The 25,557-nt window shown below is 41.5% G+C and overlaps 1 protein-coding gene across 1 annotated transcript in view; it reads right to left on the bottom strand.

Annotated features, from left to right (window-relative positions):
- Positions 1 to 279: 279 nt before the first annotated feature.
- The window catches only part of LOC114667706 (RNA-binding protein with multiple splicing 2-like), a 43,301-nt gene continuing 18,023 nt past the window's right edge, over positions 280 to 25,557 (bottom strand). Inside the window, exons 2-8 of the mRNA XM_028823117.2 lie at positions 20,269 to 20,346; positions 18,929 to 18,967; positions 16,965 to 17,027; positions 12,463 to 12,613; positions 10,500 to 10,648; positions 2,705 to 2,777; positions 280 to 358 (exon numbers count right to left, since the gene is read on the bottom strand). Coding sequence (XP_028678950.1) covers positions 2,715 to 2,777; positions 10,500 to 10,648; positions 12,463 to 12,613; positions 16,965 to 17,027; positions 18,929 to 18,967; positions 20,269 to 20,346 — 543 coding nt within the window. The 3' untranslated portion in view covers positions 280 to 358; positions 2,705 to 2,714. The remainder of the gene's footprint in view (positions 359 to 2,704; positions 2,778 to 10,499; positions 10,649 to 12,462; positions 12,614 to 16,964; positions 17,028 to 18,928; positions 18,968 to 20,268; positions 20,347 to 25,557) is intronic.

The raw sequence follows: 25,557 nt of genomic DNA, 5'->3' as shown, positions 1-25,557 counted from the left end.
GACAACTAGGCCATGTTCGGTTGCTAGGCAACAAGACTACAACAAATTCACAAAAGTCCGTCATCATGCCATGAGGTTCAACATGCAGCGTTCAGAGATTCTATTTAAATCGGATAAGGGGCTGTCCGTTTCCTGCAGAAAGGCTTCCGTGAGATGCCGCTTGACTCCCACATGAACATTTCTGTGCAAGATCCATGAAATCATGATGGGCAGGATGGAGTGTTGGTTGAGAAAAAAAAAAAAAAAAAAAAAAAAAAAAAATAAAAAAGTACCTTTACATTTAACTTAGAATTCTTAAATATTGGCAGATGTTGGGGCAGAGGGAAGAACAGTAAATCTTCAGGTATTAAACCTTTACCTGCAATTAAAGAAAACGAGGATGAGGAATTTAAGACATGCACACAGAGTCTGGCCAATTCTTAGAGCTCCTAATACTGGAGGCCAGGCGTCAGAGCCATACAGGTGGGAACAGAATTGGGGACCATGGGGTTTAAACTCTCACTTTAGTGACTACACCGCACATCTCTTCTTATAGACCACATTTTCTACTGATAAAGGTAACCACTAATGATGTGCTACAGGGGCTGACAACATCCATCCTGGAGGACTTCAGATTTTTGTTTCAACCAGTTGGTTAGCAGCTCATTTTTGCCAACAGGTCATTTTTAGGCTTGTCAGCGTTTTAACTAATTAGATGTTTTCCCCTTTCCAAGGATGTCATCCTAATGATTTCACGCCTTAAAATAGGAGTAATTCGAAGTCCACTCTAGATTTGTTCCTAATATTTTGTTAAACCAGATAGAGGAATACAGGTGTAAATAGAATGAAGTTAGAGTCCTTACTGTTAAGGAGCCATAAAACAGTGAATGCAAATTTTAAGACTAAAACAAGCACTTAGGGGTGTGTTTTATGGGGGGGCGGAGACTTGAGACCCCACTAAAGAGAAGCACAAAGTTGCTTTGGCAATTAGTGCTTCATAAGCAACTGGATTGGAACAAAAACCTGCAGCCATTGTGGCCCTCCAGAATCAAGGTGACTCCTCCCTGATCTATCACAAGGAATAAAAAACCACCACCACCACCACCTAAATACTACAGCAGGGGACTGGCAACAGAGGTGGACATCCAAAAGCTGTATTAAGACTAACCAAATTGAAGTCCTAGTACTGGTGTTTAAAACCATAAAGGCAATAGCCTGGGGGAGTGAAATATAGTTTGAACTTTGAGCAAAAGTCTGTGACAGCAATTTTATTGTGGTCACAACTCTGGTGGGAGTACTGCCTTGAAATGTGCTTAGCCAGTAACCCTCCCTTAAATTGAGATGTCAGGGTTTTTGCGACTCCAAAGACGATTCGGGCAAGCTGTGCTTTGTAATGGAGGCAATGAAGCGTCATCTCCGATTTAAATCAGTGTTATGGATTGAAAGTTCATGAAGCCAAGTCCTCTTTGTGGAGAAATTAGATTTTTTTTTTTTTTTTTTTTTTTTTTTTAAATATATATATATAAAAAAAAAAAATCTAAAAAAAGGTTCCTCATTTAATGAATTGGATTTGTTCATTTCAAAATCTTGAAACTACCAATCTATTGAACATAAAATCGCATTTAAAGGAGGTCATCCATCCCCACTGCTTTGTCTGCAAAAGATACAGTACCACAAGTTAGAAAAGGTGTGTTCTGTAAAACCAAAACCATTAATTATAGGAGGCACCAGTTCTAAGCCAGTAAACCTGTAACACTAAAATAGTAGTGTGGAGATGTTCAGGTGTGACATTTTTCTTGTCGACTGCAATGAAGACAGTAAACTGGTGTACTCATTTAAGTTCAAAGTGGGAGTTCAAGTACTATGTAGAGCATTTTCATCATCAACACAAAAATGTTCTTATATACACACACACACTATACAAATCTTGTAACATTTGATGTAATTGCATTCAGCCTGTAACTCATTTTCTCCACCTCTAGTAAAACAAACAACAAATGCCTTCCAATGGAAAGGTTTCTGTGAAAATGAAGTATGCCAAGTATGGTCTGGGACTCGGAGGACTTAGACATTGAATGTTACCACAAAACGTAGGACCACCAAGGATGGTCATTCCTGAAATCTGATGAATGTGAGGAACTCTCAAAGTTCATGACTAAATATTAAGGGCAGCACAGACCTAGACATTTCCTGTGACTGTAGAAATATAAAATCTTCACATGCAATTAGTTTATGCACTGCATTCCAAAGTCAACTTGCCACAGCAAACTCTTAAGCACTGCACAGTTTGTGGCCTTTATTTTTTAAGTGTGTGTAAAATGCATTTATCTAAAGTTGTACCACTGACACCAAGTACTGAACTTTAGTTGTGCCTGCAACATTTGGTGATGCCTAGACTACACTCCTGCATGAGCAGGACCGCCAGGCTTGCTATGTAAAAATAGCAGTCATTCAGTAGCGTCACACAGGTAAGTATTTTTAAATTAAGGACACGTAGGGTCAGTCAGATTTCACTTTTCCTTGTCACTGGAGTCCTTTGCTTTGTCAACTCAGTCTCCTTTCCAGACCAAGGCCCATAAGAATTCCCATTTTTTCCTTCCATCTTTCAAGATGGAATTACTGCATCACATCTAAAAGGTGATAACACACCTTCAGTAGTTTCTGGGGCCAACTGCAGTCTGATTTAACAGTTGCCATGCAATTCAAGGGAATGGTCAATACTTACAAAACGTGCTTCAGCAAAACTGACGGGACTTCCAGCCCTGCTGGGCAGCTTCTGTTGAAGGGTACCAGCGCATCTAGGGAGGTGGGAGAACAGAAAAAAATTTAAAAAGCTACAAAAATCAATCAAGTTGTGTGGAAATTGCAACTGTCTGTGGAACAGAATTGGAGTGGCCGTACCATCAGATATCTACTTGCAACCACCTTCCACTCCCAAGAAGCAGGTTCTATTTGCAGCTTTTATTCCAATGAACTTGGGGGGTGTTTGGGGAACAGGTCCTCCATAAATGCTATTCTGGGTCTCCAATACTTTCTATGGCTGCTTGTGGCTCAGGCCAAATGAAAACTATACCCAGGAAATGGAAGGCTGGCCATATTGCCATAGTTTTAAGTCACCATTTTGGATGGACGTCAGGATCTGAAGTCTGATGAACCAACTTGTCAGACCAGAGTTGAAAAACTTAAGGTGGCATTCCAGTTGAAAATTTGGACTAGGAACTCCAATTCTGACTTTCCACTTCAACAACAGGATGCAGCAGAATTCAAGGATCATGAGCAACTGATTTAGGAACTTTCATCCCTAGAGCTATAGATACCTTGAATTCTAGTAGCTGCTGGATTCTGAATTATTGGGTACCATTAATTATTCCTCTGCAAAATATCCAGTGTCACATCTTGTAGATTTTTTAAAATCTGTTAAACAATGATCTGCACTTTTAGCATTCCAGTGCTAAAACTTGCCTAACAGCAGGAAAGTACAGTCTACCTAGCGGTTAGGCATTTCTTATAAACTTCACAGCAAGTTGAGACCAACTTTAGTTTAAGCATTAACAGAGCTTTGAGAATTAAAGAGGTCTGTTAATTTTAGAAACTTTTGTTTTGAGAGGGGCCTAACAATCAAGATTTGCCAAGTAAACTAATAGTGGAGTTGGGCAGCAGCCTGGAGCACTAAATGCTTCTCTTGGGCCTTCTGTCAGTAGATAAGGCAGCTCATTCACTTCCTGCTTATTTTGTGGACATCTTAGGCCTCGGGCACCCCACAGAATTGCAGATTTCCGTTTTTGTGCTCCTGCAGACTGATGGTACAGAACATGAAGGCTTGGTCACATTCCTTTGATCCATAAAAATAAAATGAAGCGGAAGGGACCTTAGGTTGGCTAAACAGACAAGATCGCTCAGATTGAGTATACACATCTGTCGACACTTGGCATGAAATGAAGTTACGATAGCAAAGAAAACAGACAAATGCAATTACAGGACGCTGCCTAGGAAACAAGTCTAAAATTGACTCCACCAAATTAAGATTTTTGGTAACATGTAATCCTATTTAAACTTTTGATAATTCATATAAATTTGGTTTTCCCCTCAACTGGGATCACAAATACACAAATATTGTACTTGACCTAAAAAGGAATTTGTAGCTATGCATTAATTACCAAAACATGCCCCACTCACTTCATCTAGGAGAAGCTTTTCCAGCCAGAAATTAAACAATTCTCCAGAGTTGCATCTTAATGCTGTAGGAAGACCATTGGTCTGGTCCTTTTGTTTCAAATTGGAGTTGGGCCAGAGATTCAAAATGACCAGTTCAGACTACGGGCTGCCTGCAGAGTACTCTCCGGGTCAAACAGAAACACACACTTTTGTTTAATATATATTAAAAAGAAAAAAAAAAAAAAGTGGAGGAAGAACACTATTTTGGTAAAGTTCTTGAACGAGGTACCAATTACGTTCTAGAAGCAGATAAAGTCTTAAAAATCAACATTTGTGACCTGTGCATCTTCAGGCACACCCAGGTCAGTTAATAAGCCCAGCTACTCTTCAGAACAAAACCGCAAAATTAGCAATGCAACAAATGTGCCCACTTCAACTAACTTGGGCATAGCTCGGTTTCCAGGAAGAAACCCAACCTAAATGTTTCTGGCATGGCGGGACAGGGGGGGTCTGGAAGGTGCAACTCTGTTTAAATACCAAGTGTAGCTCCGACTCAACTGCAGAGGACGACTTGACAGTGGTGCACTTAATGGGGTCAGGAGCCAACTAGCCATCCACATGCATGAAAGAGCCATGGCTTGGAGAGAGGTACACTTTGTTAGGGTATGATAAGGTCCAAGTGGGTCAGTAAAAAGAAAGGACAGGCAAAATCTGCACAGCGAGACCAGTGACGGAACAGACAGAAGAGGGATTGAGATGCCCCATAGTGGAGTGAGGGGAACAATGATCCCAGGGTAGATCATTTTGAAGAAGCGATCATGGGCTCAAGGGTCCTGTAGATGCTGAAGGAGGCAGCAGAAAGAGGGAGGCAGGCTTGTGGGGACCACGAGGTACTAGAAGTGGGGTCTGGGTTCAAGTATGTCTCAAACCAAGTCTTAATGGGAGAAACACTGGCATTGGAGTTCTGTACTGTGATCAAGAGAGAATTATGAAGATTCATTTTGGGAGAGATTTTTCAAAACTGTTTTATGAGCCGTTATTTATGGAGAACTTAATTGAACTACACTCAATACACAAGTTTGAACTTTATGAAATTAAACTTGTTTGTGTTCATCCTTGGTTAAGGCCGTGGAGGTCCTGGGAAATGGAAGGGACCCACGGCCGTGGGCACCATAATTAGGTTCAACTTCTACAAGCAACAGTCCCTTGAATGAAGGTTACCAGCCCTAATGCAAGCATTTATTTTAAAGCTGATAGTCAGTGACTGCATTGAGAAGCAAAAGGTCAAGACATCCAAGGGTTTTAGACAAGCTAACAATAGAAATCAGCAACAGAACTCTAGTTGAAGTTCCTGGAAACCCATCCATCCATTATCCAACCCGCTATATCCGAACGACGGGGTCACGGGGGGTCTGCTGGAGCCAATTCCAACCAACAAAGGGCGCAAGGCAGGAAACCTCCCAAACAAATATCTACACCAGCTTGACAATATGGAGTTAAAAAGCTCCAAATAATAAAATAGACCAGACCCAGGAGAACTCCCCCTTCTACATCAAATGAGAACTGCAGGCAGTTGGCATGGGCCAGTTAATGATTGTCCCAGCATAGATGCTGGAGATGTGAAAATTTAGAAGTTAAGGGACATGGAGGGGATGCAGTTGAATGGGTATACTGCTCAAGACTAACGGGTAATGGAGTGGAGTGAGCGGGACACCCTTGACCCAGAAATCATTTCAGCTCAGATTTCTGGGAAGATTCTTTGCTTAGATAAGCAAAGATGTTTGTCTAATTGACAGCTTTAACTCCTATCCCAAACCGACTCCCACTTGTAAAAGTCCCTTCAGGTTCCGACAGACTGCAACATTAAAAAGTTTACAGTTGTAAATCGGGCACAACGCTTCAGCAGGCTCCTCCAAAATTGCTTGCAGTCATCATTGGCGAGTGGAGTCCTATAAACTAGACTGCTAGGTTTGTCTGCACTACTTGGCAGACAGGAGGCACACTTATGAATTCTACATTTTTACACACACACACACACACACACGAAATGCACACTGTCAGCCAAGATTGTCAAGCCTGCTAGAAGTGCAGGCATTTATCTCAAGGTTAGACAACCTTTTGAGTTTAGGGAACAAGAAAACAAGACCATCACGTAAATAACTTACAACAGGAAGCACAAGACAGGTGGTCTTCGCTTACACTCTTTGACCGACTTACACTGGCTGAAATCCAGCACTGCTGGCTGCTGTAGTGTCAAGACATTGTTGGCACGGTCAAGGAAAAAAAAAAGGCTTGAAAATACATTTTCAATGTCTATGCAGATGTAATGTTTAACTTCTGCCCAAGTTATGTATTGACAGCCACCAGTGAATCAGTTACTTATGAACTAAAGTAGAGCATGGAGTCACTTTATAAAAACATCTAAGAAAATCGAGGCCTTTAAATTTGCACTAATGGGGTAGGGGGTTAGGCATTTAGGTGACACTTTCCACAGGACACTCGCTAATTTTGAATGTTTTCTTCAAGGCAAGAAACTTGATACACTGCCCCCTTCTGGGCACACTTTAGTATTACACTCAATATGGTCCACTCAGAATCCAAGTCAAGATCAAGGACTACTGAAAGGGCCAATCGCAGGATGCATTTTAAAGAATATAGATGGGGCTTGGCACAGAGTTTAGAGCAAAGCTTGAGAAAGCTTTCTACCACTGAAACACTCCAAATGCTGAATGTGACATCTTGGGCTCATCTTTAACAAAGAGGCCTTGCCCCAGAAAGTCTACATATGGCTGTTTAATCACCTTCACTTCGGACTGTTGTACTGTCGTTTCTTGTACACATTTCTAGAAATGTCGACAAGGCAAATGGACCGATTGGGCACCGTTTAAGAGTGTGCCTTACTGAATAAGCAGTCTACAAATCACTTAACTAAAATTAGTTTACAGTATACACAATCTTAAAACCCTCAGTGACCATTAACTAGGATTCCTGATAATTTGGAAGTTTTCACTGAACTAAATCTACAAGAAAAAAAAAAAAAAATCATTCCAAAAGTCAAACCATGGTGACAGTACAGAGCAAACCAAAAAATGAAATTTAACTCAACATCGGGGTGACTCATCAGGTTTAAACTCCTGAACACAGACGTTAAAGATGGCATTTGCAGCTCACCACTTAAGACATTGAAAAACTAAACACCGGTCCTATTAAGCTGCATTCTCCGTCTACAGATATATAAATATGTATGTTTTTCATGAAACTTGTTACGCACGTTTCTCATTGGCTGACTAAGAATACTGAAGGGTGAAGATCTACCCTAACCCAGCCCTGAATGACCACCAGAGGGTGAACTGGAGGCGACTGCCAGCATTCCTGATGTTTGAGCACCACTGCCCTGTTGCTTTTGAAATGAAATGGAGTTGGCTGGTTCAGAGTGTGCAACTGGATGATTACATACATACAAGGCCACAAGACAAGCACATTAGTGTGTCTTCATGGTTTATTTTTTTAAATTATATAAATTTCTCAATTTTTCTCCTGTGCAAAGCTGGGTATTTCAGCTAGTAAATATTAAAACTGCACAGTCAAAGAACTGGTAACATTACTCCAGGTGAAGACATGGAGCACCTTTTAATCAGCTCATTCCAACACAGAGGGCCAAGACGCAGGTGTTAGGCTGTAATGTCTACATTCTCTCCGGCCATTTAGAAGACCTGCTAGCACAGGAACTTTATATAAATTGACCACACAGATTGGAGTCCTGCATTGTAGTCTGCAAAAAGGTTTTGCGGCTGGACGGACTTCAGGTCAACACACTAGCTCATCCCTACCAGGCTGTGGCAGAGCCCACTCCAGATAAGGGACCCCGCCAACCACCAACCCAAAAGGAAAGCCAATCCCTCCCCTGCACTTATGGCACCCCCAAGCCACAGCTAATGGGCTCTCCAATTTACTAAAACAGTTCCCCACACAACATTGAAACTTGGGGCTGAAATGGAGAAAATTTTAAAGGGAGACCAATCTCCAGACCAAAATGGTAAGGAGGGGCTTGGGGTGATGAAGGCCTGCAATCCAACATGTTAAATGTACCTAACAGCAGGGTTGACACATTAAATGTGAGAAGCCAGCATTGGCAAAGGAGAGCTTCTGCTGGGTAGTGCAACGATCACAGTAATCTTCATAACTGTGTCTAAGTCCAGTCTAATTTATCATCCATTGTGAATTTCCCATCGGGATTAATAAAGTATCTATCTATCTATCTATCTATCTAAGGCAAGGTACATTTTTGCTGTCCATTTGCTCCATGTATTCATATCATGGATGAGAGGATGTTTAATTCACAAACGTGCATCGCTGTACAGGCTTGGTGAAATATGCACTGACAAAATAATAAAAAAAAAAAAAAAAAATCTTGGGACGAGACAGGACTCTCTCAGAGACACTTTCATGTCCCACGAGACGAGACTTTGTGCCAAGAGATTTAACCATGTCTGGGGATAGAAATAAAAGTAGGTGACAAAGTAGAACATTGTAAAGAATTCAAAAATATTGGTACGATACACGTGCAGAGCAGGTTAAAGTACTAAAATTTGAAAGTCAAAGATAGCAAAGATTGCATTGGCACAAATGGTAATTACTTGGTGAGCTTTACCTTGTAATCTTTTTTTAAGCTTTATTGGATCTAGGCTGAGTGACTGGTTTTTCTCGTCATACACATTTCATTGTATGTTGACCCTGTGTTAACCTATATATGACAAATAAACCTAAATAACGGAACAGCGAAAAAGATCAAATATATTGTTCGGATTTAAACTAAGTCAGAGACTTATAGATCCAATTTGTGTTGCCATCAGGAAAAAGTCCCCCCACCCAATGAAGAGGCATATCCGCGAGAATTAAAAGATTTGTTGTTTGGTGAAAGTGAAGTCTATATATATATCTATATATCTATATCTATATATCTATATCTATATATATATGTATATATGTGAGCGGCAGACACACGAAGTTGCTGGCACATCACATTTGTTTGGTAAGCGAAGCCCCCTAGTGGTCCTTACAATATATCTACAACTGTTATTAAAACCTAATATACAATACTGAATATGAATCAAATAGTGGCCTGTAGCCTTCTCTACATACAATACCTCCACGGTTTTAAAGTGTTCTGCAAGCCAGACGGTGCCTGGCATTTAAACTAAGCAATACGATGCAAAATGACCCCTTAAAAGTGAAATTAAAAAAAAAAAAAATCACCAGATTTACATACTGTAGCCCCCCTGGGTGCAGACCCTAAGAGCATGTCCCTCCTGGTGCTTATGAAGCAACGTGATGTGAGTGGGCACAGACAGGAGAAAGATTGGGAGGATGAAAAAAAAAAAATGGTTCTAAAAAGATACAATAATCCAGCAATAAACGGGTCAAGCACAGAACTAGACACTGCAAAGTAATTAAACTGACACAGCAACAGGACTGCAGCTGTAGATTTGGAACTAAAGCTTTGGCAATATATTCAAAGTAAAACGCCAACACACAGCCATTAAAACGCACGCGCAAGTCTATTCTGGCAGCTTGGAATACAAAGCAGGTACAAACCCTAGATATTTTAGTACGCGGGTCCTTTGCAGGAGCCATTGAAAACAGTCATGCTCATTCGGACCTACTGAGAAACACGTATAAAATATTCGAGTCTGGTCACTAAATCTCTGCAGTAGACACATCGCAGTGCAAACAGCACTGTAGAGTGAAGATGTGGGTCACAATACAGTAAAAAGATGGCCATCCCAGGCAATCCGTTTGTAATAAAGATGGCAGTTTGAAAAATTTTTTTTGCCACTTACTTACAACTGGCAGCAAGCAGTCAGACTCCGGCGAGGAAGGTTCAGTAGCATTCAGAAAAGATCTGCTTGTTGGTATTCAGTTTTCAGGCCTACTATGTGGCCCATGGGCATTGCTAGTCAAGTTTCATCCTGTCCTGCTTTGGTCACAGGTGACTAGGCAAATTGACAAGATGTTGACATCACCAGTCTGATTTCTCTTGGAGAGGATGGTAGAAGTGCTCAACATAGCCACCCAGGTTGATGCCCACCCCTGTCACTTAAGTGTAGTGTGCACCAACAAGAGGTAGGCACAAGTGGGCTTCACCTCGACTCCACCAATGGGTTTTGGAATTTAGATTTTATTGAATGACTGTCTTTATGCTCCAGCTATATCCGTGTCCACTTCCCTCATTGCTCCCATGACCTGGATTACTTCATGACCCTATTTTTTGTTAGAATCTTCTAAGTTGAGGGCATCAGGGCAATTAGACTTGTTTCCCACTCCATAGCTGGCCAGCACCACATAGGCAGCAACCATCTCCTTACCTGAGCATGAAGTGCAGCAGCTGCTGCCGCAGCAGCCGGGTAGGTGAATGCTGCATGAGGGATGCCAGGGGTCAGCTCTGTGGCATATAGTGGATAAGGAGCCCACGAGTCCGGAGAGGCGGGGATCAATGCTGCACCTGTCAGGTCATCTGAAAAGTGAAAGACAGATGAGAACAGCACACAAGCAGACGGCTAAGGTGATGTGCCATGATGGAGCAAGAGGAAGAAACCATTTCAAAACCAGAATGAAAATGGGAGGCATCCAAGTGCAAGCCATTAGGGTCAACCAAATCTCATGCACGGTCAGACCCTTTTATATAGATGATATTTAGGAGTTCACAGCAGAGACCTGTTAAGCGACTTGCTGGGTCATACATTGGGGCAGAACGGGAGTTAAACAAGCAGCTTTGGAATTTCAAAGTCCAGTGCCTTAGCCGCTAGGCCACATGGTCCACTTAACTCCAATTAGACAAATGGCTCCCAAGCAGCTCAGCCCAACACACTACAATGGCAGGCCAGAGTACAGGACACAAACCGATGCACAAGAGTCTAAAGGGAAAATGTTGATTAATAAAGTTAGCCTCCATTTAAATCATGCACCCTATGGAAGCAGGATTAGTGTACAGAAGTTTCCAAATGAAAGCCTACATTACACATTTGCAAAATGTGCTTAAGCTCTGAAAGGAGTTCTGGTTAACCAATCCTCCGTTCTCTCGAGAGGATTTTGAAACTTTCACCTCCAGCCATCCCAGGCTTGCTCTTCAACTTTAGATCAGCATGCAACTCCAATTCAGCCTGGGTGACATTAAACACTCACATGAAACAACGAGTGCAGGATGCTTGAGACAAGACAACTTTGCTTGTTCATCGGGTCTCCTAACCTCCGTTTCTCTCCCACCTCTTGCTTCAGCATCTGACATTTTCACCTGGGTACTCTACCTCCCTCACATTTAGGAACCCATCACTATTTTGAAAGGAGTGGGGAATAAAGATGGAAACCCTGGACTCATTTATCTCCATTTCACATATTCAATTGAGGGTCTGTGGTTGTCTGGTGTCTGCTCAGCAGCTGCTATTGACCAGTAGCTTCCTAGAAAGGTTTTCCACCTTCTCACAGCACCAAGACTACTTTTGTTCACACTAAAAAGGATTCCTTAATGCAGGAGCTATATGCCCTCCTTTACCTGGCTGCTTCCTTTGACATTTGCCCACCATGACACACTCTAAAACGGCAAAGCTCCTATCTAGACATTTTGGGAATTCCCTTCTTAAATGATCAATGTGTTCAGCAGTTTTTGGTGGGAGTTCATGGAAGTCCATTTCAACACTTAGTCCAGTTGTGCTTAAGTGGCATCACAAAAGCTTGACCTCCCATTCTAGGAAGTCGGGTATACTAGCAACTCTTGAATGCATCTCGGGTGGCAGTACCAATGGGCCTTTCAGACTATCAGCTCAATGATAAATGCAGATTTTAAAAAAAGTTCCAAAAGTTTACCTCATGTAGCCACGTTTTCTGCAAGGCTCTGCTCATGGATATCAGACCAGCGTACCACCTGAATTTTAGATTACACATACCAACCCTATTTCCTAAACTACTTGTGTTCCTACCAAATAGGTGAACTTTCCACCGCTGTTCCCAATTTCTGCATAGAAAGGTGGCAACGCTTGTTCAAGGAAAACTCCACACTTATGCCACATTCTCTCTAGCATTCCAGTTTGTGTTCTGCAGGACAGGTCCAAAATTTACCATCCAAGAGATGGACTTCATCTTAAGACTCTTCTACTCCCCCAGAATGAGCAAACAATTTACCAATTACATGAAACTGCCATCGACTCATTGTAGGCACCAAGAGGAGCCAATTCAACCCTCCGCATCAACGCACACCAGCAAGAACTTAAGTGCAACATTCGTGAATGGGGGACAAATGAGTTTTTGATCCATCATTACAGTGCATGAACTTACATGGGTCCCGTGCAATGAAGTGTGCTCCTAAAGCTGGGTGAAGATTAGTGGGGTTTGGTGTAGCCATCAGTTTACTCTTTGCCATCTTTGTGTTTGCCTTTGCAAATTCTAACCGTAGAGTCTGTGGGTTCTCTGGATCAAAGCGGATACCCTAAAGAAAAGGGGGATAAGAAAAATAAAATGGGGAGGAAGAAAACCCCCAAAACATTGGAGAAACACCAACACACACACAGATCTCATATTGGTCATCTGTAACCCATGTGCACTTTAGTTTGCTGCTCAGGTTAAATTTTAAATCAGATTTGAAGGCATTTTATGTGCATTGCTCTAAAACTGCAAATTGTCCTTGGTCTCAAGTGCCTATGGTTTCTATCTACATCTTCTCATTCCATGAAAATGTTTTCTGTAATACATGTTGATTGAAAAAGACTTTCAATAGCTTTAGATAAAAGGTGAAGAAACCCAGTCCACACCCCTTTCAGGTGCTGGTCTTACATGCACAGCTGCTTTCAAAGCTCTCCACAGCATCTCAAATGGATTCAGATCAGGCCTTTGACTTGGCGATTTCACAACTATCCAGGTTTTTCTTCTCAACCATTCCTTGGACTTCCAGTGCAACAACACTAAATGCAAGGTTCACTTTTGGTCGAGATGAAAACAGTCAGAAGGCTGAACATTATCCTCAAACACCCTCTGGTACAATGAGGACCTTAAAGTGGATTCTATGATGGTGAGCTACTCAGGTTCCAATACAGCAAGGCAGCCCCAAATCTTAACACTTCCACTACTGTGCTTTACAGCTGGCATCAGGTTCTTCTACTTGTATGCAGTTTAATTTTTGCCGAACAAGTTTTCCAAGACTGGCCAAACAACCTTCTCACATGTCCACATCATACCAGTTCCAGAAGGCTTGATATTTGCCTAGGTGTTCAGACAAACTTTTGCCGTCTACAAAGAAAAATCAGTGAAAGACATAAGGTTGTCTCCTGGTAAACCTCATGTAGATCTCATTTGTGCAGCCTCTAATGGTAGACTTATGCACTTCGATATAAAAACGGTGACAACAGCTACCTGTAGGTCCAGTGATCAAATCCTGGGATTCTTAGCAGAACACAAGATGAAAGTCCATCAGGCTGAACTTGCTAGGGTGGCAGGGCCTGGCCAAGTTGGCAGTTCTTTGAAATCTTCTCCACTTGAGAATCTTTTGGGTAGTGGAATGGATGGTTTCCAATTATTTGAAGGTATTTTTACATCGCTTCCAAGATTCATGGGCATTTATAACCGTTCTGAAGGCCTCAGAGTGTATGTTATCAATATGTCCAGATCAAAACAGCAAACACCCAAACATCCAAAGTTTAAACAAAATGGCTTGGACAAGATCCTCTCATGTGTTCTAATCATTTGAACCCAATTATAAAATTTAACCATTTGAAACAGTAATATATGGGTATAAAGTTTTTACCACTCGTAATATCTGGATCTGCCTCTGTTATAGGTGGAGTGGTGGCTCAGAGGACAGGGATCTGTGCTGGCAATCAGAAGGTTGCCAGTTCAAATCCCATAACCACTAGAAGTGCCTCTACTCAGTTAGGCCCCTGAGCAAGGCCCTTAACCTACAATTGCTCCGTCCCAAGTAGAACGTTAATCTGCACCCAGCCCTGTAAGCAGGTCCTCCAACTTTCAGGGAAAACTTGGGGGCTGGTGACAGGTTTGGCACTCCAACCATTGTTAAAACAAAAACCACACTGATCTCAATCTGGGTGGCTTGCTGTGTGGAGGGTGCAGCAATGTGCTGAAATCGGCACACGCTCCCAACCTCTCCCTCTCCAATATCTGGACATTTATAATTATACAATGGACTACAAAATGTAAAAAGGTAGTATCTTTAGATATCAAATAAATGAGAAAACCTTCAACATATGTGGACATACAATTATGAAAGTACAGCCCATGGTATGTTCTAATTGCAGTGAAGTGAACTCCGGGCCAAATTTGCAGCTATAGACATGCGAGTGTAACCAGTGGAAAAGGAAAATGGATCAACATTGGAAACAATTCTAAAATTAAGAAAAGCAGTAGTATGCTATTTAAACAGTAGAGGGGGGAAAAAAGACAAGTCAACTAAAAGGACTCCAAATAAGTAAACATTTAGAATAAAAAAAATGCTTAACTAGAGAAGCACACCTTTAAAGCAATGTGTGAAGCAGGAGCGCCATTCAGATAGTAGGATTACAGTTGCATAGCCATGAGGAACTAATGTAGCCATTCTATACGTCTATCATCCATAGAATTTGAAAACATGCAAATGTAAAAACTACAGGTCTCTGTTGGTGGACCTTTGGAGTCGAGTCTGCACCCTAGAAATGTACAAATGTCTATACTTAATATAAATTGTGCTTGTTTAGTGCTAAAGTAAATGGTTGGATTTCCACACAAATTTAAAATGTTTAGCCAGGGGTTCAAGTGCAGCAGACAATTTGTGAATGGGTCAAGGATTAAATTCTGAACCAAATCTTAGGGCAGTTTAGCTTTAAATTTAGACAGCTGAACAGAAAAACGTTCAGATGGACAGAAGGCACCCAACATCCTGAAGACTTCTTGGAGACATTTAAGATCTCCAAACAGAGGACTTCCTCAGAATGCACACACACTGGCATTTGGATAGAATACTGTTGCAGATTATCATTGTAAAAATCGAGTGGACCATGGTGCTTAAGCAAAAAAAGGACAGAGTGCCCTATTTTGCTGGAGGCAGCACCTCATTCCTAACCCAAGGAGTTGAAGTATCTAGAGATGTTGTACAGCACTAAAAGGACAAGGAGCAGGAGATTGACAAGCACATCAGAGCAGAGTCCAGTTACGCGAATGCTGTCCTGGTCATTGTGGCAAACAGAGCAGAGATGAAAGGCAAAGCTCTCCATTTACTAGAAGTCTATACGTCCCTGTCCGAGGTCAAGGGTTTTGGGTGGTGACCAAAAAAAAAAAAAAAAAAAAAAAAAAAAAAAAAATGGACACACGTGGCAGAAATTAGCTTCCTTTACAGGGAGTCAGGGTACATCATTCAAGATGGTGCGAGGAGCATGGACATTTGCAAGGAGCTCAAAGTAGAGCTGCTCCTCTGCCACGTTGAAAGGAGCTAGTTGAGGTGGTTTGGACATCTGATAAGGACACCTCCTGAATGCAACTTTGGGCAAATCCAGCATGTCCCATGTGTATCCAAAGACCTCCTACTAGTTGGAGATATTAAAATTTCTCCACTGACCTGGGAACACCGATATCTTCATTCAGAGGAACGGAATGAGGTAGTGGGAGAAAAGGGATACCTGGGCATCTTTGCTTAGACAGTTGCTCCCACAACTCTGATAATCAGTATAAAATTGATGGATTATAGTGGCAAATTTAGGAGTACCTCATTGATGAGTCTCTCATGTATTTGAGCTCCATAATCAGTGTCCCTTCTGGGGCAGAACCCCAGGAGACAGGACCACCTTGATGTCACTGCTGCTGGGTCCTCTACCTTCAAAACGGAGGTATGAAGAAAAGGATTCAAAAGCAGTCCATGGATTTAAGCTCGAGTGAATTAGTGAATATTGCTTTCCTTGGATTTTCACTTTGTGGATTCTCTTTATTGGATTGTGTATTGGGACTTAGAAATTGAGAACCACCTTTTTAGCAAAAATCTTTGGACCATTTTAGGGTCTTTTCCGAATATAAAAATCAATTTAGAGAAGTCTTGTTCCATTGGTCTCTGCAGCCAGATGCACAAAACATCTCCAAAAGGAAACTTCCAATAAAATTACAAATACAGTGATAGGCCTGAAAGATTTTTGGCCTCAAAAGTTAATTCTGTGTAGGCCAAATTCAGACAGTAGAGTTTTGGGTTAGATGGTCTTAGGTGAGGCCTTTTCTGGGCAGGTTAAGGAGAGCCCTGGCCTCCTGTTAGGGCATTTAAAAGGCCAACCTTTCCACTATTTCAAGTGCACTTAATCAGAACACCTTACGTGGAGGTTCTTGTCAAGTCTTCTGAAAGCAGACAAATGTTTAATAATATAAACTGAAAAAAAAGATTGCAAAGACTTCTGAAAACATACTTTGACAAGCGATTACCTACAGTCATCTTCTGTAGTAAGACAAGATACAAGAACTTCAGTTCAGCATTTAAGGTGCAAGACCGTAATGAAGCCTATTCTGCCAATAACCGATCTAATGGACAGTTCACAATTGTCCATCAGCAAGCTGCAAGTTTCACTGGTTCAGTTCCAAGCCCAGCTGGACTGAAAATTTGAATAGGACGTTTCACAAAGATATCCACCGAAAAAAAAAATTCTGAAAAGAAAAACAAGTTTTTGAATTTAAATAAAAAGGAAAGACATGACTAGGACATTGAGTCAGTCTTCTTTAAAGGTTGGAAGCTCAGGGGAGGCTCAGCAGACAGAAGGCACTCCTTAATAATTTAAGGATACCCTTCACATTGCATTACTGACACATCACTGCTTACTTACATTTAATGCATTTTTGGCTGCTTCTGCTCCAGACCGACTGTCAAAGGTAACAAAACCGACAGGCTGGAAGAAATAAGGGGGGGGGGGGGTTAGGAATAAAGAAATCGTTCAATGCAAGTTTGAAACATGGCAAAGCATTTTTTGGGGGAGTGGAAAGGGGGGGGGGGGGGGGGAAAAAAAAAAAAAAAAACACACCCACCCACACACCACCCACCAGCAGAAGCTAGAGAAAAACCATGTACATCTCTAGAATGTTCCCAGTCCTTACAAGGTCAAAACAAAAATCAAATAGGAAAAAAAAAATCTTGGCATCCATCACAATGCTTTGCATTCCTGCCACCCTTTACAGTCTTTGATTCATTTCCTGAACTTTAATAGTAAACCGGATGGTTGGACATTGAAATTCACCACATACTTCATCAACTATACCAGCATGTGCAGTGGTGCTGCTTCTTGAAGGAATTGGTGTTCAGAAGTCCGCTCTGGGCTTGGTTCACAAAGTGGACAGAGTCATCTGAAGAACCACCCTGCCCCCATAACATTCAGTAGTCAAATTCATATGATACCCACGGTTGCTCTCCTTTGGCCTTATGGAGAAAAAGTTGCTTTCTATCCTCCAAGCCGATTCAAAAACCTTGCAGGATCCCTCCTAAAGCAGTTCAAAATGGCCTGAAGCAGCTACACCATTCCCAAGATGTGCAGGATCTCCAAGATCTTTAGCAGATTTTCTTTGAACTTCATATCATGGAATGAATGGCATGCACATTTTCTGGGATTGTCACTCAAGAGATCTCCTCTCCCAAGAGGAGAGATCTCTTATGTGCCAAAAATCACCCGACCCGTCAAGCAACCCACTTTTTTTTTTTACTGGATTAGGAAAGACACATACCACCTCACGTATCTAACATCTAAGTTTAGCAGAGTTCCCTTTCAAGAACAAATACTTAATGGAGATTTTACATTGAAAAAAGTGGAGATTGTTTTGTGACCTCTTCACATCAACCCTACACAGAAAACAAATTAGTTACAAGGACTGTTGAGAAAGATTTCACAAGAAGCTTTGATGAAATATAGGTTAGGCTATTTAAACCAAAATTAGTTAAAAGGAAAACCAGAGACTTAAAACCCACTCCAAGGCATCTCCACAGTGTTGGATCTTGTTACAAGGCCATAGATCTCAAGGGGTAATTTGACAGAAGTAGAAATGCATTAGGCCACATCAGAGCCTGCCAGGACTCAAGTGCAATAGCCGAACATTGGCTGCCAAGATTTCGGTGGCTGAAACCCTTGGGTCTGAGAGACAAAACTTCTTCCAACCCACAGTTCGAAGACCGTCAATTCACTCTTCACCAAGAATCACATCTGAGGTACTTATGGTTGTCTGTCCAGACTGCTTTTAAGGGCCTCAGAAGTGGTTAAGGGGGATTCAAAAAGTCAGACCATATTTAAGGGAACCAAAGGAACTTTGCCACACTGTCAACTAGCAGGTGTGCAGTACTGACCCCAAAACCCAGATCAGCAAGTTCAGAAATTAAAATTTTTGCCTGTAAGCAGTAACATCATGAGGAGTTCTACTACAGATTGCCTAACTGCTAATCATTAACAATTCCTTCCTGTAGCATACTGTCCCTCTGAAAATGCTGCATGCCAAAGGATTGCTTTCTTTGAATCCTCCAATGGATTTGATACACAGTTGTCTGATGCTGGCTCGAGAGAGATTAGGTGGGTGCAATTTCACTACAGAGTTTTGTAGGACTGTGCTGCCTTTGAAATATCTACATGGGGTTAAGATACTGGTCAAAAACCAAAATATGGGAGGTAAACATCTGAATGTTGCATATTTGACTTCCTCTGAAAGAGATACCAAACACTGCACATTTGCAATGAAGGAAAAAGGCACCATACCAGCAAAGAGTCAGAACTTCAGCAGCATCAACTGGTTTTGCACACAAAGAAAAGCTCACCTGTTTTGATGTTAATTTGATTAGCGAACCTTCATAGCCCTAACATGGGGAGAGAAAAAAAAAAAAAAGTTAAACACCATGGCAATTTGTGGCCTTAGTCCAGAATTTTGTAGTTTACTCCTTACATCATGATCAGGTCTGATTTGAGGAAAGTTTAGTTGTTAAGGTATCTTAAGGAGGGTGTGAAGAATTAAAAAAGGGAAGCCAACAGTCCAATACAAACCATGATGTCCCGGCTCAAACAACTTTGAAACAGATATTCTTTAAAATTGGGCACCTATTTATCCAAATCTTTGGAGGAGTCCAATAAATGCCCTCCAGCATGCAGTCTCACTGCTAAATGCAAATAAAGGATAATGGCAGCAGAGAAAAGACATCTTCTACCTTTCCCAAAAAACACCCCTGAAAGCCACCCGCAGGCGATGGATTAAACCAAAACAGCAGTGGAAGTTGATGACGAAGCAGGATTCTTTTAGGAATGCCCATATTTTGCCCAACACCAGCTTTGGATGCCTACTAAGTTGGTTTGGAAAAGTGCTACATGTGGGTAAAAGGAATGTCAATTATAAATACAATATGGGAGATACTGAACTACAGGAAGCAACAAAAGGATGTAGGGGTTTATATTTTCAGCATCTAGGCAATAGAGAATTAAAAAGGCAAATAAAATGTTAAATTCAATGATGTTCCTTGACATATGTTCAGACTATACAATCCACTAGTAAGATACTGCTCATCACAGTACAAGAAAGGCAGAGCAGCTCTAGAAGCTGTGCAGAGAACCACCAGGTGAACCATGGACTAGAGGACATGTCCTACTCTGACAGACTGAGAATTAATCTGGTTTAGTCTTGAGCAGAGGAGACTGCATGGGTACCCAATTCAGGTATTTAAAATCCTCAAAAAAAGTATGGATAATTCACTTAGCTTAAGGGTGAATCACATACTCAAGGACCTCCACGGAAATTAAGGGGAAGTGCATTTAAGACTTAAGCCAGGAAGTACTTTAGGCAAAGAGTTGAGAGACTCTGGAACAAACTACCAAGAGATGGAGTTGAAGCAGAAACCTTGACAGTCTTTAAGACGACCCTGGATGAGATATTGGGACAGCTTAGTGAAACAATTTGGCTTGGACTATGGTCTCCCCTCGTTTGTCAAATTTATGTTCACTCAACATCTAACCTTCCAATTGCTGCCTTCTGCTGCTGGGTTTCTTAGAATGTATTCAGTGGGTACTTCACTAGTTGTGCTATTAAAGTGCATTTTAAAATGTTGAACTAAAAGAAATCGCTTTGCACAAAACACCGCTGAACTGAACACGTTACTTGAATAGATCTTACCTTAAATGGTCTGAAAAGAAGGTAGAGCTCCCTGGGTTTGATATCAACTGGAAGACCACTGACAAACAGTGTCCGTACCTAAAAGGGGAGAGAGAGAAGAGGAGGGGGTGGAGAAAGTAGAATTTAGTCTAATCAGACCCAAGAGATACCTTGAACTCCTCAAATAGTGTTTTGAAGGACCCTTGGCCTGAACATGCAGTACCACACCTCACTTAATGTGGTGGGAGAGGTGAGAGAGAAGAACCATCTGTGTACACACATGGTCCACAATATCTTTAGAAGTGTACAAACGGTGTCACGGTGTTAAGTGGGGAACATTAATCTGCTGATCACCTTCAAGTTGAAGTGAAAAGAGAAGCTTTAGGTTTAGGCCCATTTGAGTTTTGCTCAAAATGCTTGTGTCACACACAACCCGGCTATAAACTGCACAAGTGTCCAAGTCACCAATCCCAATAGACGCCAGTCTTTACATCACAGGCACGACTGGACTGCATTCCTTGGAGTATCTGGACAGAAGGAAGGGGGGAAAAAAAAAGCACACCGACTTCAAATCACAAGAGACCTTGAAGACAGCCAGAAGTGTTCAGATAACCATCTGTCAGGCATACCAGGATACAAACCTTTCCATGTATGACAAAAGAGCACCAACGTTCACCTTTATCTAGCAAATCTCGTGACTAGCTGATGCAGAACATGCAAACAGAAACTTAACCTTGGTGTCATGTTAATGGCTTCCAGTAACATTGGCACACACCTGAACTCTCGAATCGCTTTGACTGCACTTCTCCAAAAGCCCTTCCAACACGCTCGGAGTAAATAAGCTGTGTAGCTTTGCACTTTGTGGGGAGACAAAGAATCCAGACCCCTTCACTTACTGCACACTGTTAAATGAATATGTCATATTTTGCACATCATTCTACACTCCATAACCCAGGACAGTAACCACCCCCCCCCCCCGAGAGAGAAAAAAAAAAAAAAAAAGCAAATGAAATTTCATTCTTAGAAGTATTCCCACCCTTTGCTGGGTCACTCCAAATTGGGGTCAGGTGCCTCCTTTTTAAAATTCTCCTTGAATTGTCCAGAACAGAGTCCACCTGTGGCAAATTGAATTGAGTGGACATTGAGAAAGGGACACATCCATGTCCATAAGGTTCCACAATTCAAACTTCATATCAGGACCCCAAAAAAAGCCACACCACAAGTTATGAAGTCCAAGGAACCCTGAAGACCTCTGATCAAATTGATGAGGCATAGATCAGGGTAAGGGGATAAAACCATTTCTAAAACTTGGCGTTACAAGGAGTACAGTGGCCTTGTAGCTCACAATTGAGATGTTTGGAAACACCGACTCTTCCTAGAGCTGGCCATCTGGCCAAACGGAGTAACTATAGAACTTTAAAATCAGGTAGGTGACCCAGAACCCAATGGCCATACAAAATAGCTTTAGAAGTCTGCCAAGATGGGCGAACCTTTCAAAAGGATGGATGGCCATCTTATCAAACCGCAGATTGATTGGAGTGCTGCTTTTTGGGGGTGGTAGGGTAGCAAATCCTCCAGTCTGAGGAGAATAAAAAAACTCCAAGCAGAAACCCAAGCACTACAGTAGGTCTGTTGAAGACCAGGCACTGATCACCACCTACCCAATACCATCCCAACAGTGAAGCACGGTGGGGATGGCAGCATCAGGTTATGGGGGAAGATTCTCAGCAGCAGGGACAGGTCAGAAATGAAGAAATTTATAAATGCAGCCAAATAGGAGGTTCTTGAAGAACACCTACTCCAGAGAGCACGTGACCTCAGTCAGAAGCAACAGTTCACCTTTCAGCATGAAAATGACCCAAAGCATACAGCCAAGACAACGTTGGAGTGGCTTTGGGACAAGTCTGACTGTTCTTAACACCCAGCCTTTAACCCCATAGAACATCTGTGGAGAGACCTGAAGATGGCAGATTTGTAGGTGCTTACCATCAAATCTAACAGCTTTAGAAGATCTTCCAGATAGAATTGAAAAAGCTGCCCAAATCCATGGGCCTCATTGAGAAAACAGCGAGACTGAACATGAAAATATGCATACACCAAAACACTGGAAAATGCATGCGCCAAAAAAATTAAATCTGGTGTACTCACATTGATGCAGTTTACCCTTTACAAACCCCAATCTTCATAAATGGACATTTACAAGAACATGCCTCAAAACACACCCTGAAAACTAATTTTATTGACAATGCTAATCAACCTCATACATATGCAAACGTGATACTGTAGACCTCTTGGCTGGGAGGGCAACCTCCCAATTGACACGTCCAGTAGCGAGAGATACAAGTGGTCATCTCTAAATTAGGTCACCAAATAAAAAGGTTCTTTGTGTTCCCTAAGTCACAAATATATTGCATAGCAATGCGTTTTCTGCTCTAAATGGTATGTGCTCCAGCAACACCACAATTTAAAAAATGTCAGATTACTGGTGGAGTGTGCATGTAGTGAAGGGAGAAAAGGAGGAGGCAGGTAGAGTCCACACAGTCCAATTTTCATCTATGAATCTCATCTGTAATTGGAGATCCTTTTTATGCGCCATTTGGAAAGGGCAGTCCCGACGATTGTGATGCCAAGAGGAGACTGACAGAGGACTTGTTTTAAAAAGAACAAACAGTTTAGGTTAACAAAAGCAGCTTCATTCTTGTTAGGAGCCTTAATTGTACTACAAGCATATTAAAATGCTCCAGTTACTTTGGATTTTTTTGGGGGTGGGTGTTTATAGGAAGCTCCCAGTGCAAATAAAACTAAAAAGATACAGCTGTGGATCATATTCAACACATTAGATCTTTAATATCAGATGAATTATTATGCATATATGTAGTCATTTTGCTGGTTTACTTGCATTTCCCCTTGATTAAGCATACGGTCATTTCTCAGTTTCTCAATCCAAAATGTTGCCTACGCATGGGTCAGAATTGTAACTATAAGCCTGTTCTCCATTTAGGGGCTCCATTGTAAATCCTGTTTGTGTGAAAAGCCGTGTATGCATATTGAGCTTTGGTGGGTAGACGAGCTTTACAAAAGTTAGGGCCCAGGTGTGCAACACTTGTAGTAACTTACTTAAGACAACTAAGCTGGAACGGTTGCCAAAGTGACTTGGTATTTAGAGCCTTGATTTAGTTTTGTAGATTTCAGGTTTTAATAAAATTTACAAACCTTTCTGAAAATGCATTCCCACTTTATCATTATGGATAATTCAGTGTAGATTGGCAAAAAAAAAAAAAAATGACAAATGCATCCATTTAAAAATAAACTCTACAACAGTGCTCTGATTACTTTGCTTCCAACATACAGGACATCTTCATTCCCTCTCTTCCCCCCCCAAAAAACCCAAAAAACCTCCAGAGGTCCGCTGCAGGACACTCTTACACCCCCCAGCAGAGTCTTAAATACATAATCACTTGGGGCTGCCTATAGGCCATTCACTATAGTGCTTCCAGCATTCCAAAAAGTGGAAGTTTTGGCAGGAGGAAGAATCTACTCATTGACTGCAGCCCATTTCCCTCCCCCCCCCCCCCCCCCCATAGCTTATGAACCAAAGGCAGATTACACAAAGCATTCCCATTTGAAACCAATTGTTGTAAAATTTATGTTCAGATCAAAAAAAGTTGACAGATCTGGGTTTGGAATGACTCGATTTAAAAGCAGAAAAGACCATTTCCAAAGCCTCACTTGTCCCTCTTGTACCATTTAGACAAACGGTCATTGAAGACTTGCACAAAAGGTCTGTCACATGTGCAATACCTCTTAAAGTGACCAAGTCATAACTGAAGAGCTGTAGATGGCATTTTGCTGGAAGGTCTAGTAAGCAGTGACAATTGTAAACCCACAAGTGAAAAAAATCTTAGGAGGAACGAGACATTACTTTGCGATGACGTAATGAAATGAGTCTGCAGTTTGACTGCAATGTTACAAGAGTCCAGTGTTCTCACCACCAAAAAAGTGCCATTTAAACATGACCGGAGTACATCACACCACATTTGACATGAACCCTAAAAATCACTTAAGATTTCTTTGAAGCGCAACGCCTCAAGTGACAGGACTGTGGAAAGTCCAAGTGCAGTTCAGTATCTGTCTAAGCTTTTAGCATGGCAGGGTTAGTTGTAGCTCGATATTGGAAAATTGAACACACGTCTTACTGTTTTTGAAAGAGAAAAGTTTGAGGTACATTTTAAAATGTAAATAGCTATATAAAAATATTGAAAGCCCAAAAAAAAAAAAAAAAAAAAAAAAAAAAAAAAAAAAAGGGGGAAAAAACCCACACAAAATGGGTATCAAAAGCAGTTCTGCATTTTTGGGTATGGGGGTCTGGGGAGATACAGCACAGACCAGTTTAAAGGAGGGGAGAAAAAAAAAAAAACCCCCAACAAAACCCACCCACACACAATTTCTTCCATTAAGACCGTATGAAGCTTAAAACCAATAGTATGGTTGGCAAGTCTTATTTGAATATCAGGTTTGTTATAAACATTAAAAACGTTCCTGTACAAAACGAACAAAATGTATTTCATGTGCAAAGGTGCGGGGGATTAAAAGGTAATTTCCTCACACAAAAAAGGAAGACTGTTTGGCGACACCTGAAGGCTACACAGCCTCAAGGTTCTCTTGCCTGCTTTCCTCTTCACTGTGGAAATAGCCTTTAACATTTTAAATTCAGATCTATACTGTAAGAGGACATACTCAACACTAAATCCAATTTACCAGGGGGGTGGGAATTGAAAATGTAACATTTAGCCAAATAAGCTCATCATAAATGCTTGAATTTGATAAATTTCTCTACAGTTTAAAGTTTCATTCTGTAGACTCTACCCTCTGGTGGGCCTCAAACAATTTGGGGGGGGGGGGGGGATTAGTCAAAGTCCATAGCACCACCTACTCATGCAAATTAAGCATGAATTTGCCAATCGGCTACAGCCAGATGCTTGCAGGTGTTGGAGTGTTTAGGTGGCAATTGGCAGGTATGACCTTGTCAACATACAGGGCTAGATTTTATAGAAGGAGTTGGATTTTGACGGACTGGGCTGAAAAGTGCCTTACAAATCTGGGAACCCTGGTTTTGAGCTTCATGGACACATCGGTTACATTTGGAAAAAGGATTGTCAAGTTTTTTTTCCGGTTCAAATGAAAGCAGTAGGTTCAAGAGAGACTCTTGATATCTCCAACAATTCAGCTAGAAAACGGTGTAACTCAAAGTTTGCCTTCTGCTCAGGTGACAGAGGTGCCAACACCTACATTTGCACCATGGAGCAGTCC

Source organism: Erpetoichthys calabaricus, chromosome 17 (genome assembly GCF_900747795.2).
Source record: "Erpetoichthys calabaricus chromosome 17, fErpCal1.3, whole genome shotgun sequence".
Taxonomy (NCBI): domain Eukaryota; kingdom Metazoa; phylum Chordata; class Cladistia; order Polypteriformes; family Polypteridae; genus Erpetoichthys; species Erpetoichthys calabaricus.
The sequence above is the reverse complement of the archived record's forward strand: the minus strand, read 5'-3'. Positions and strand labels throughout refer to the sequence as shown.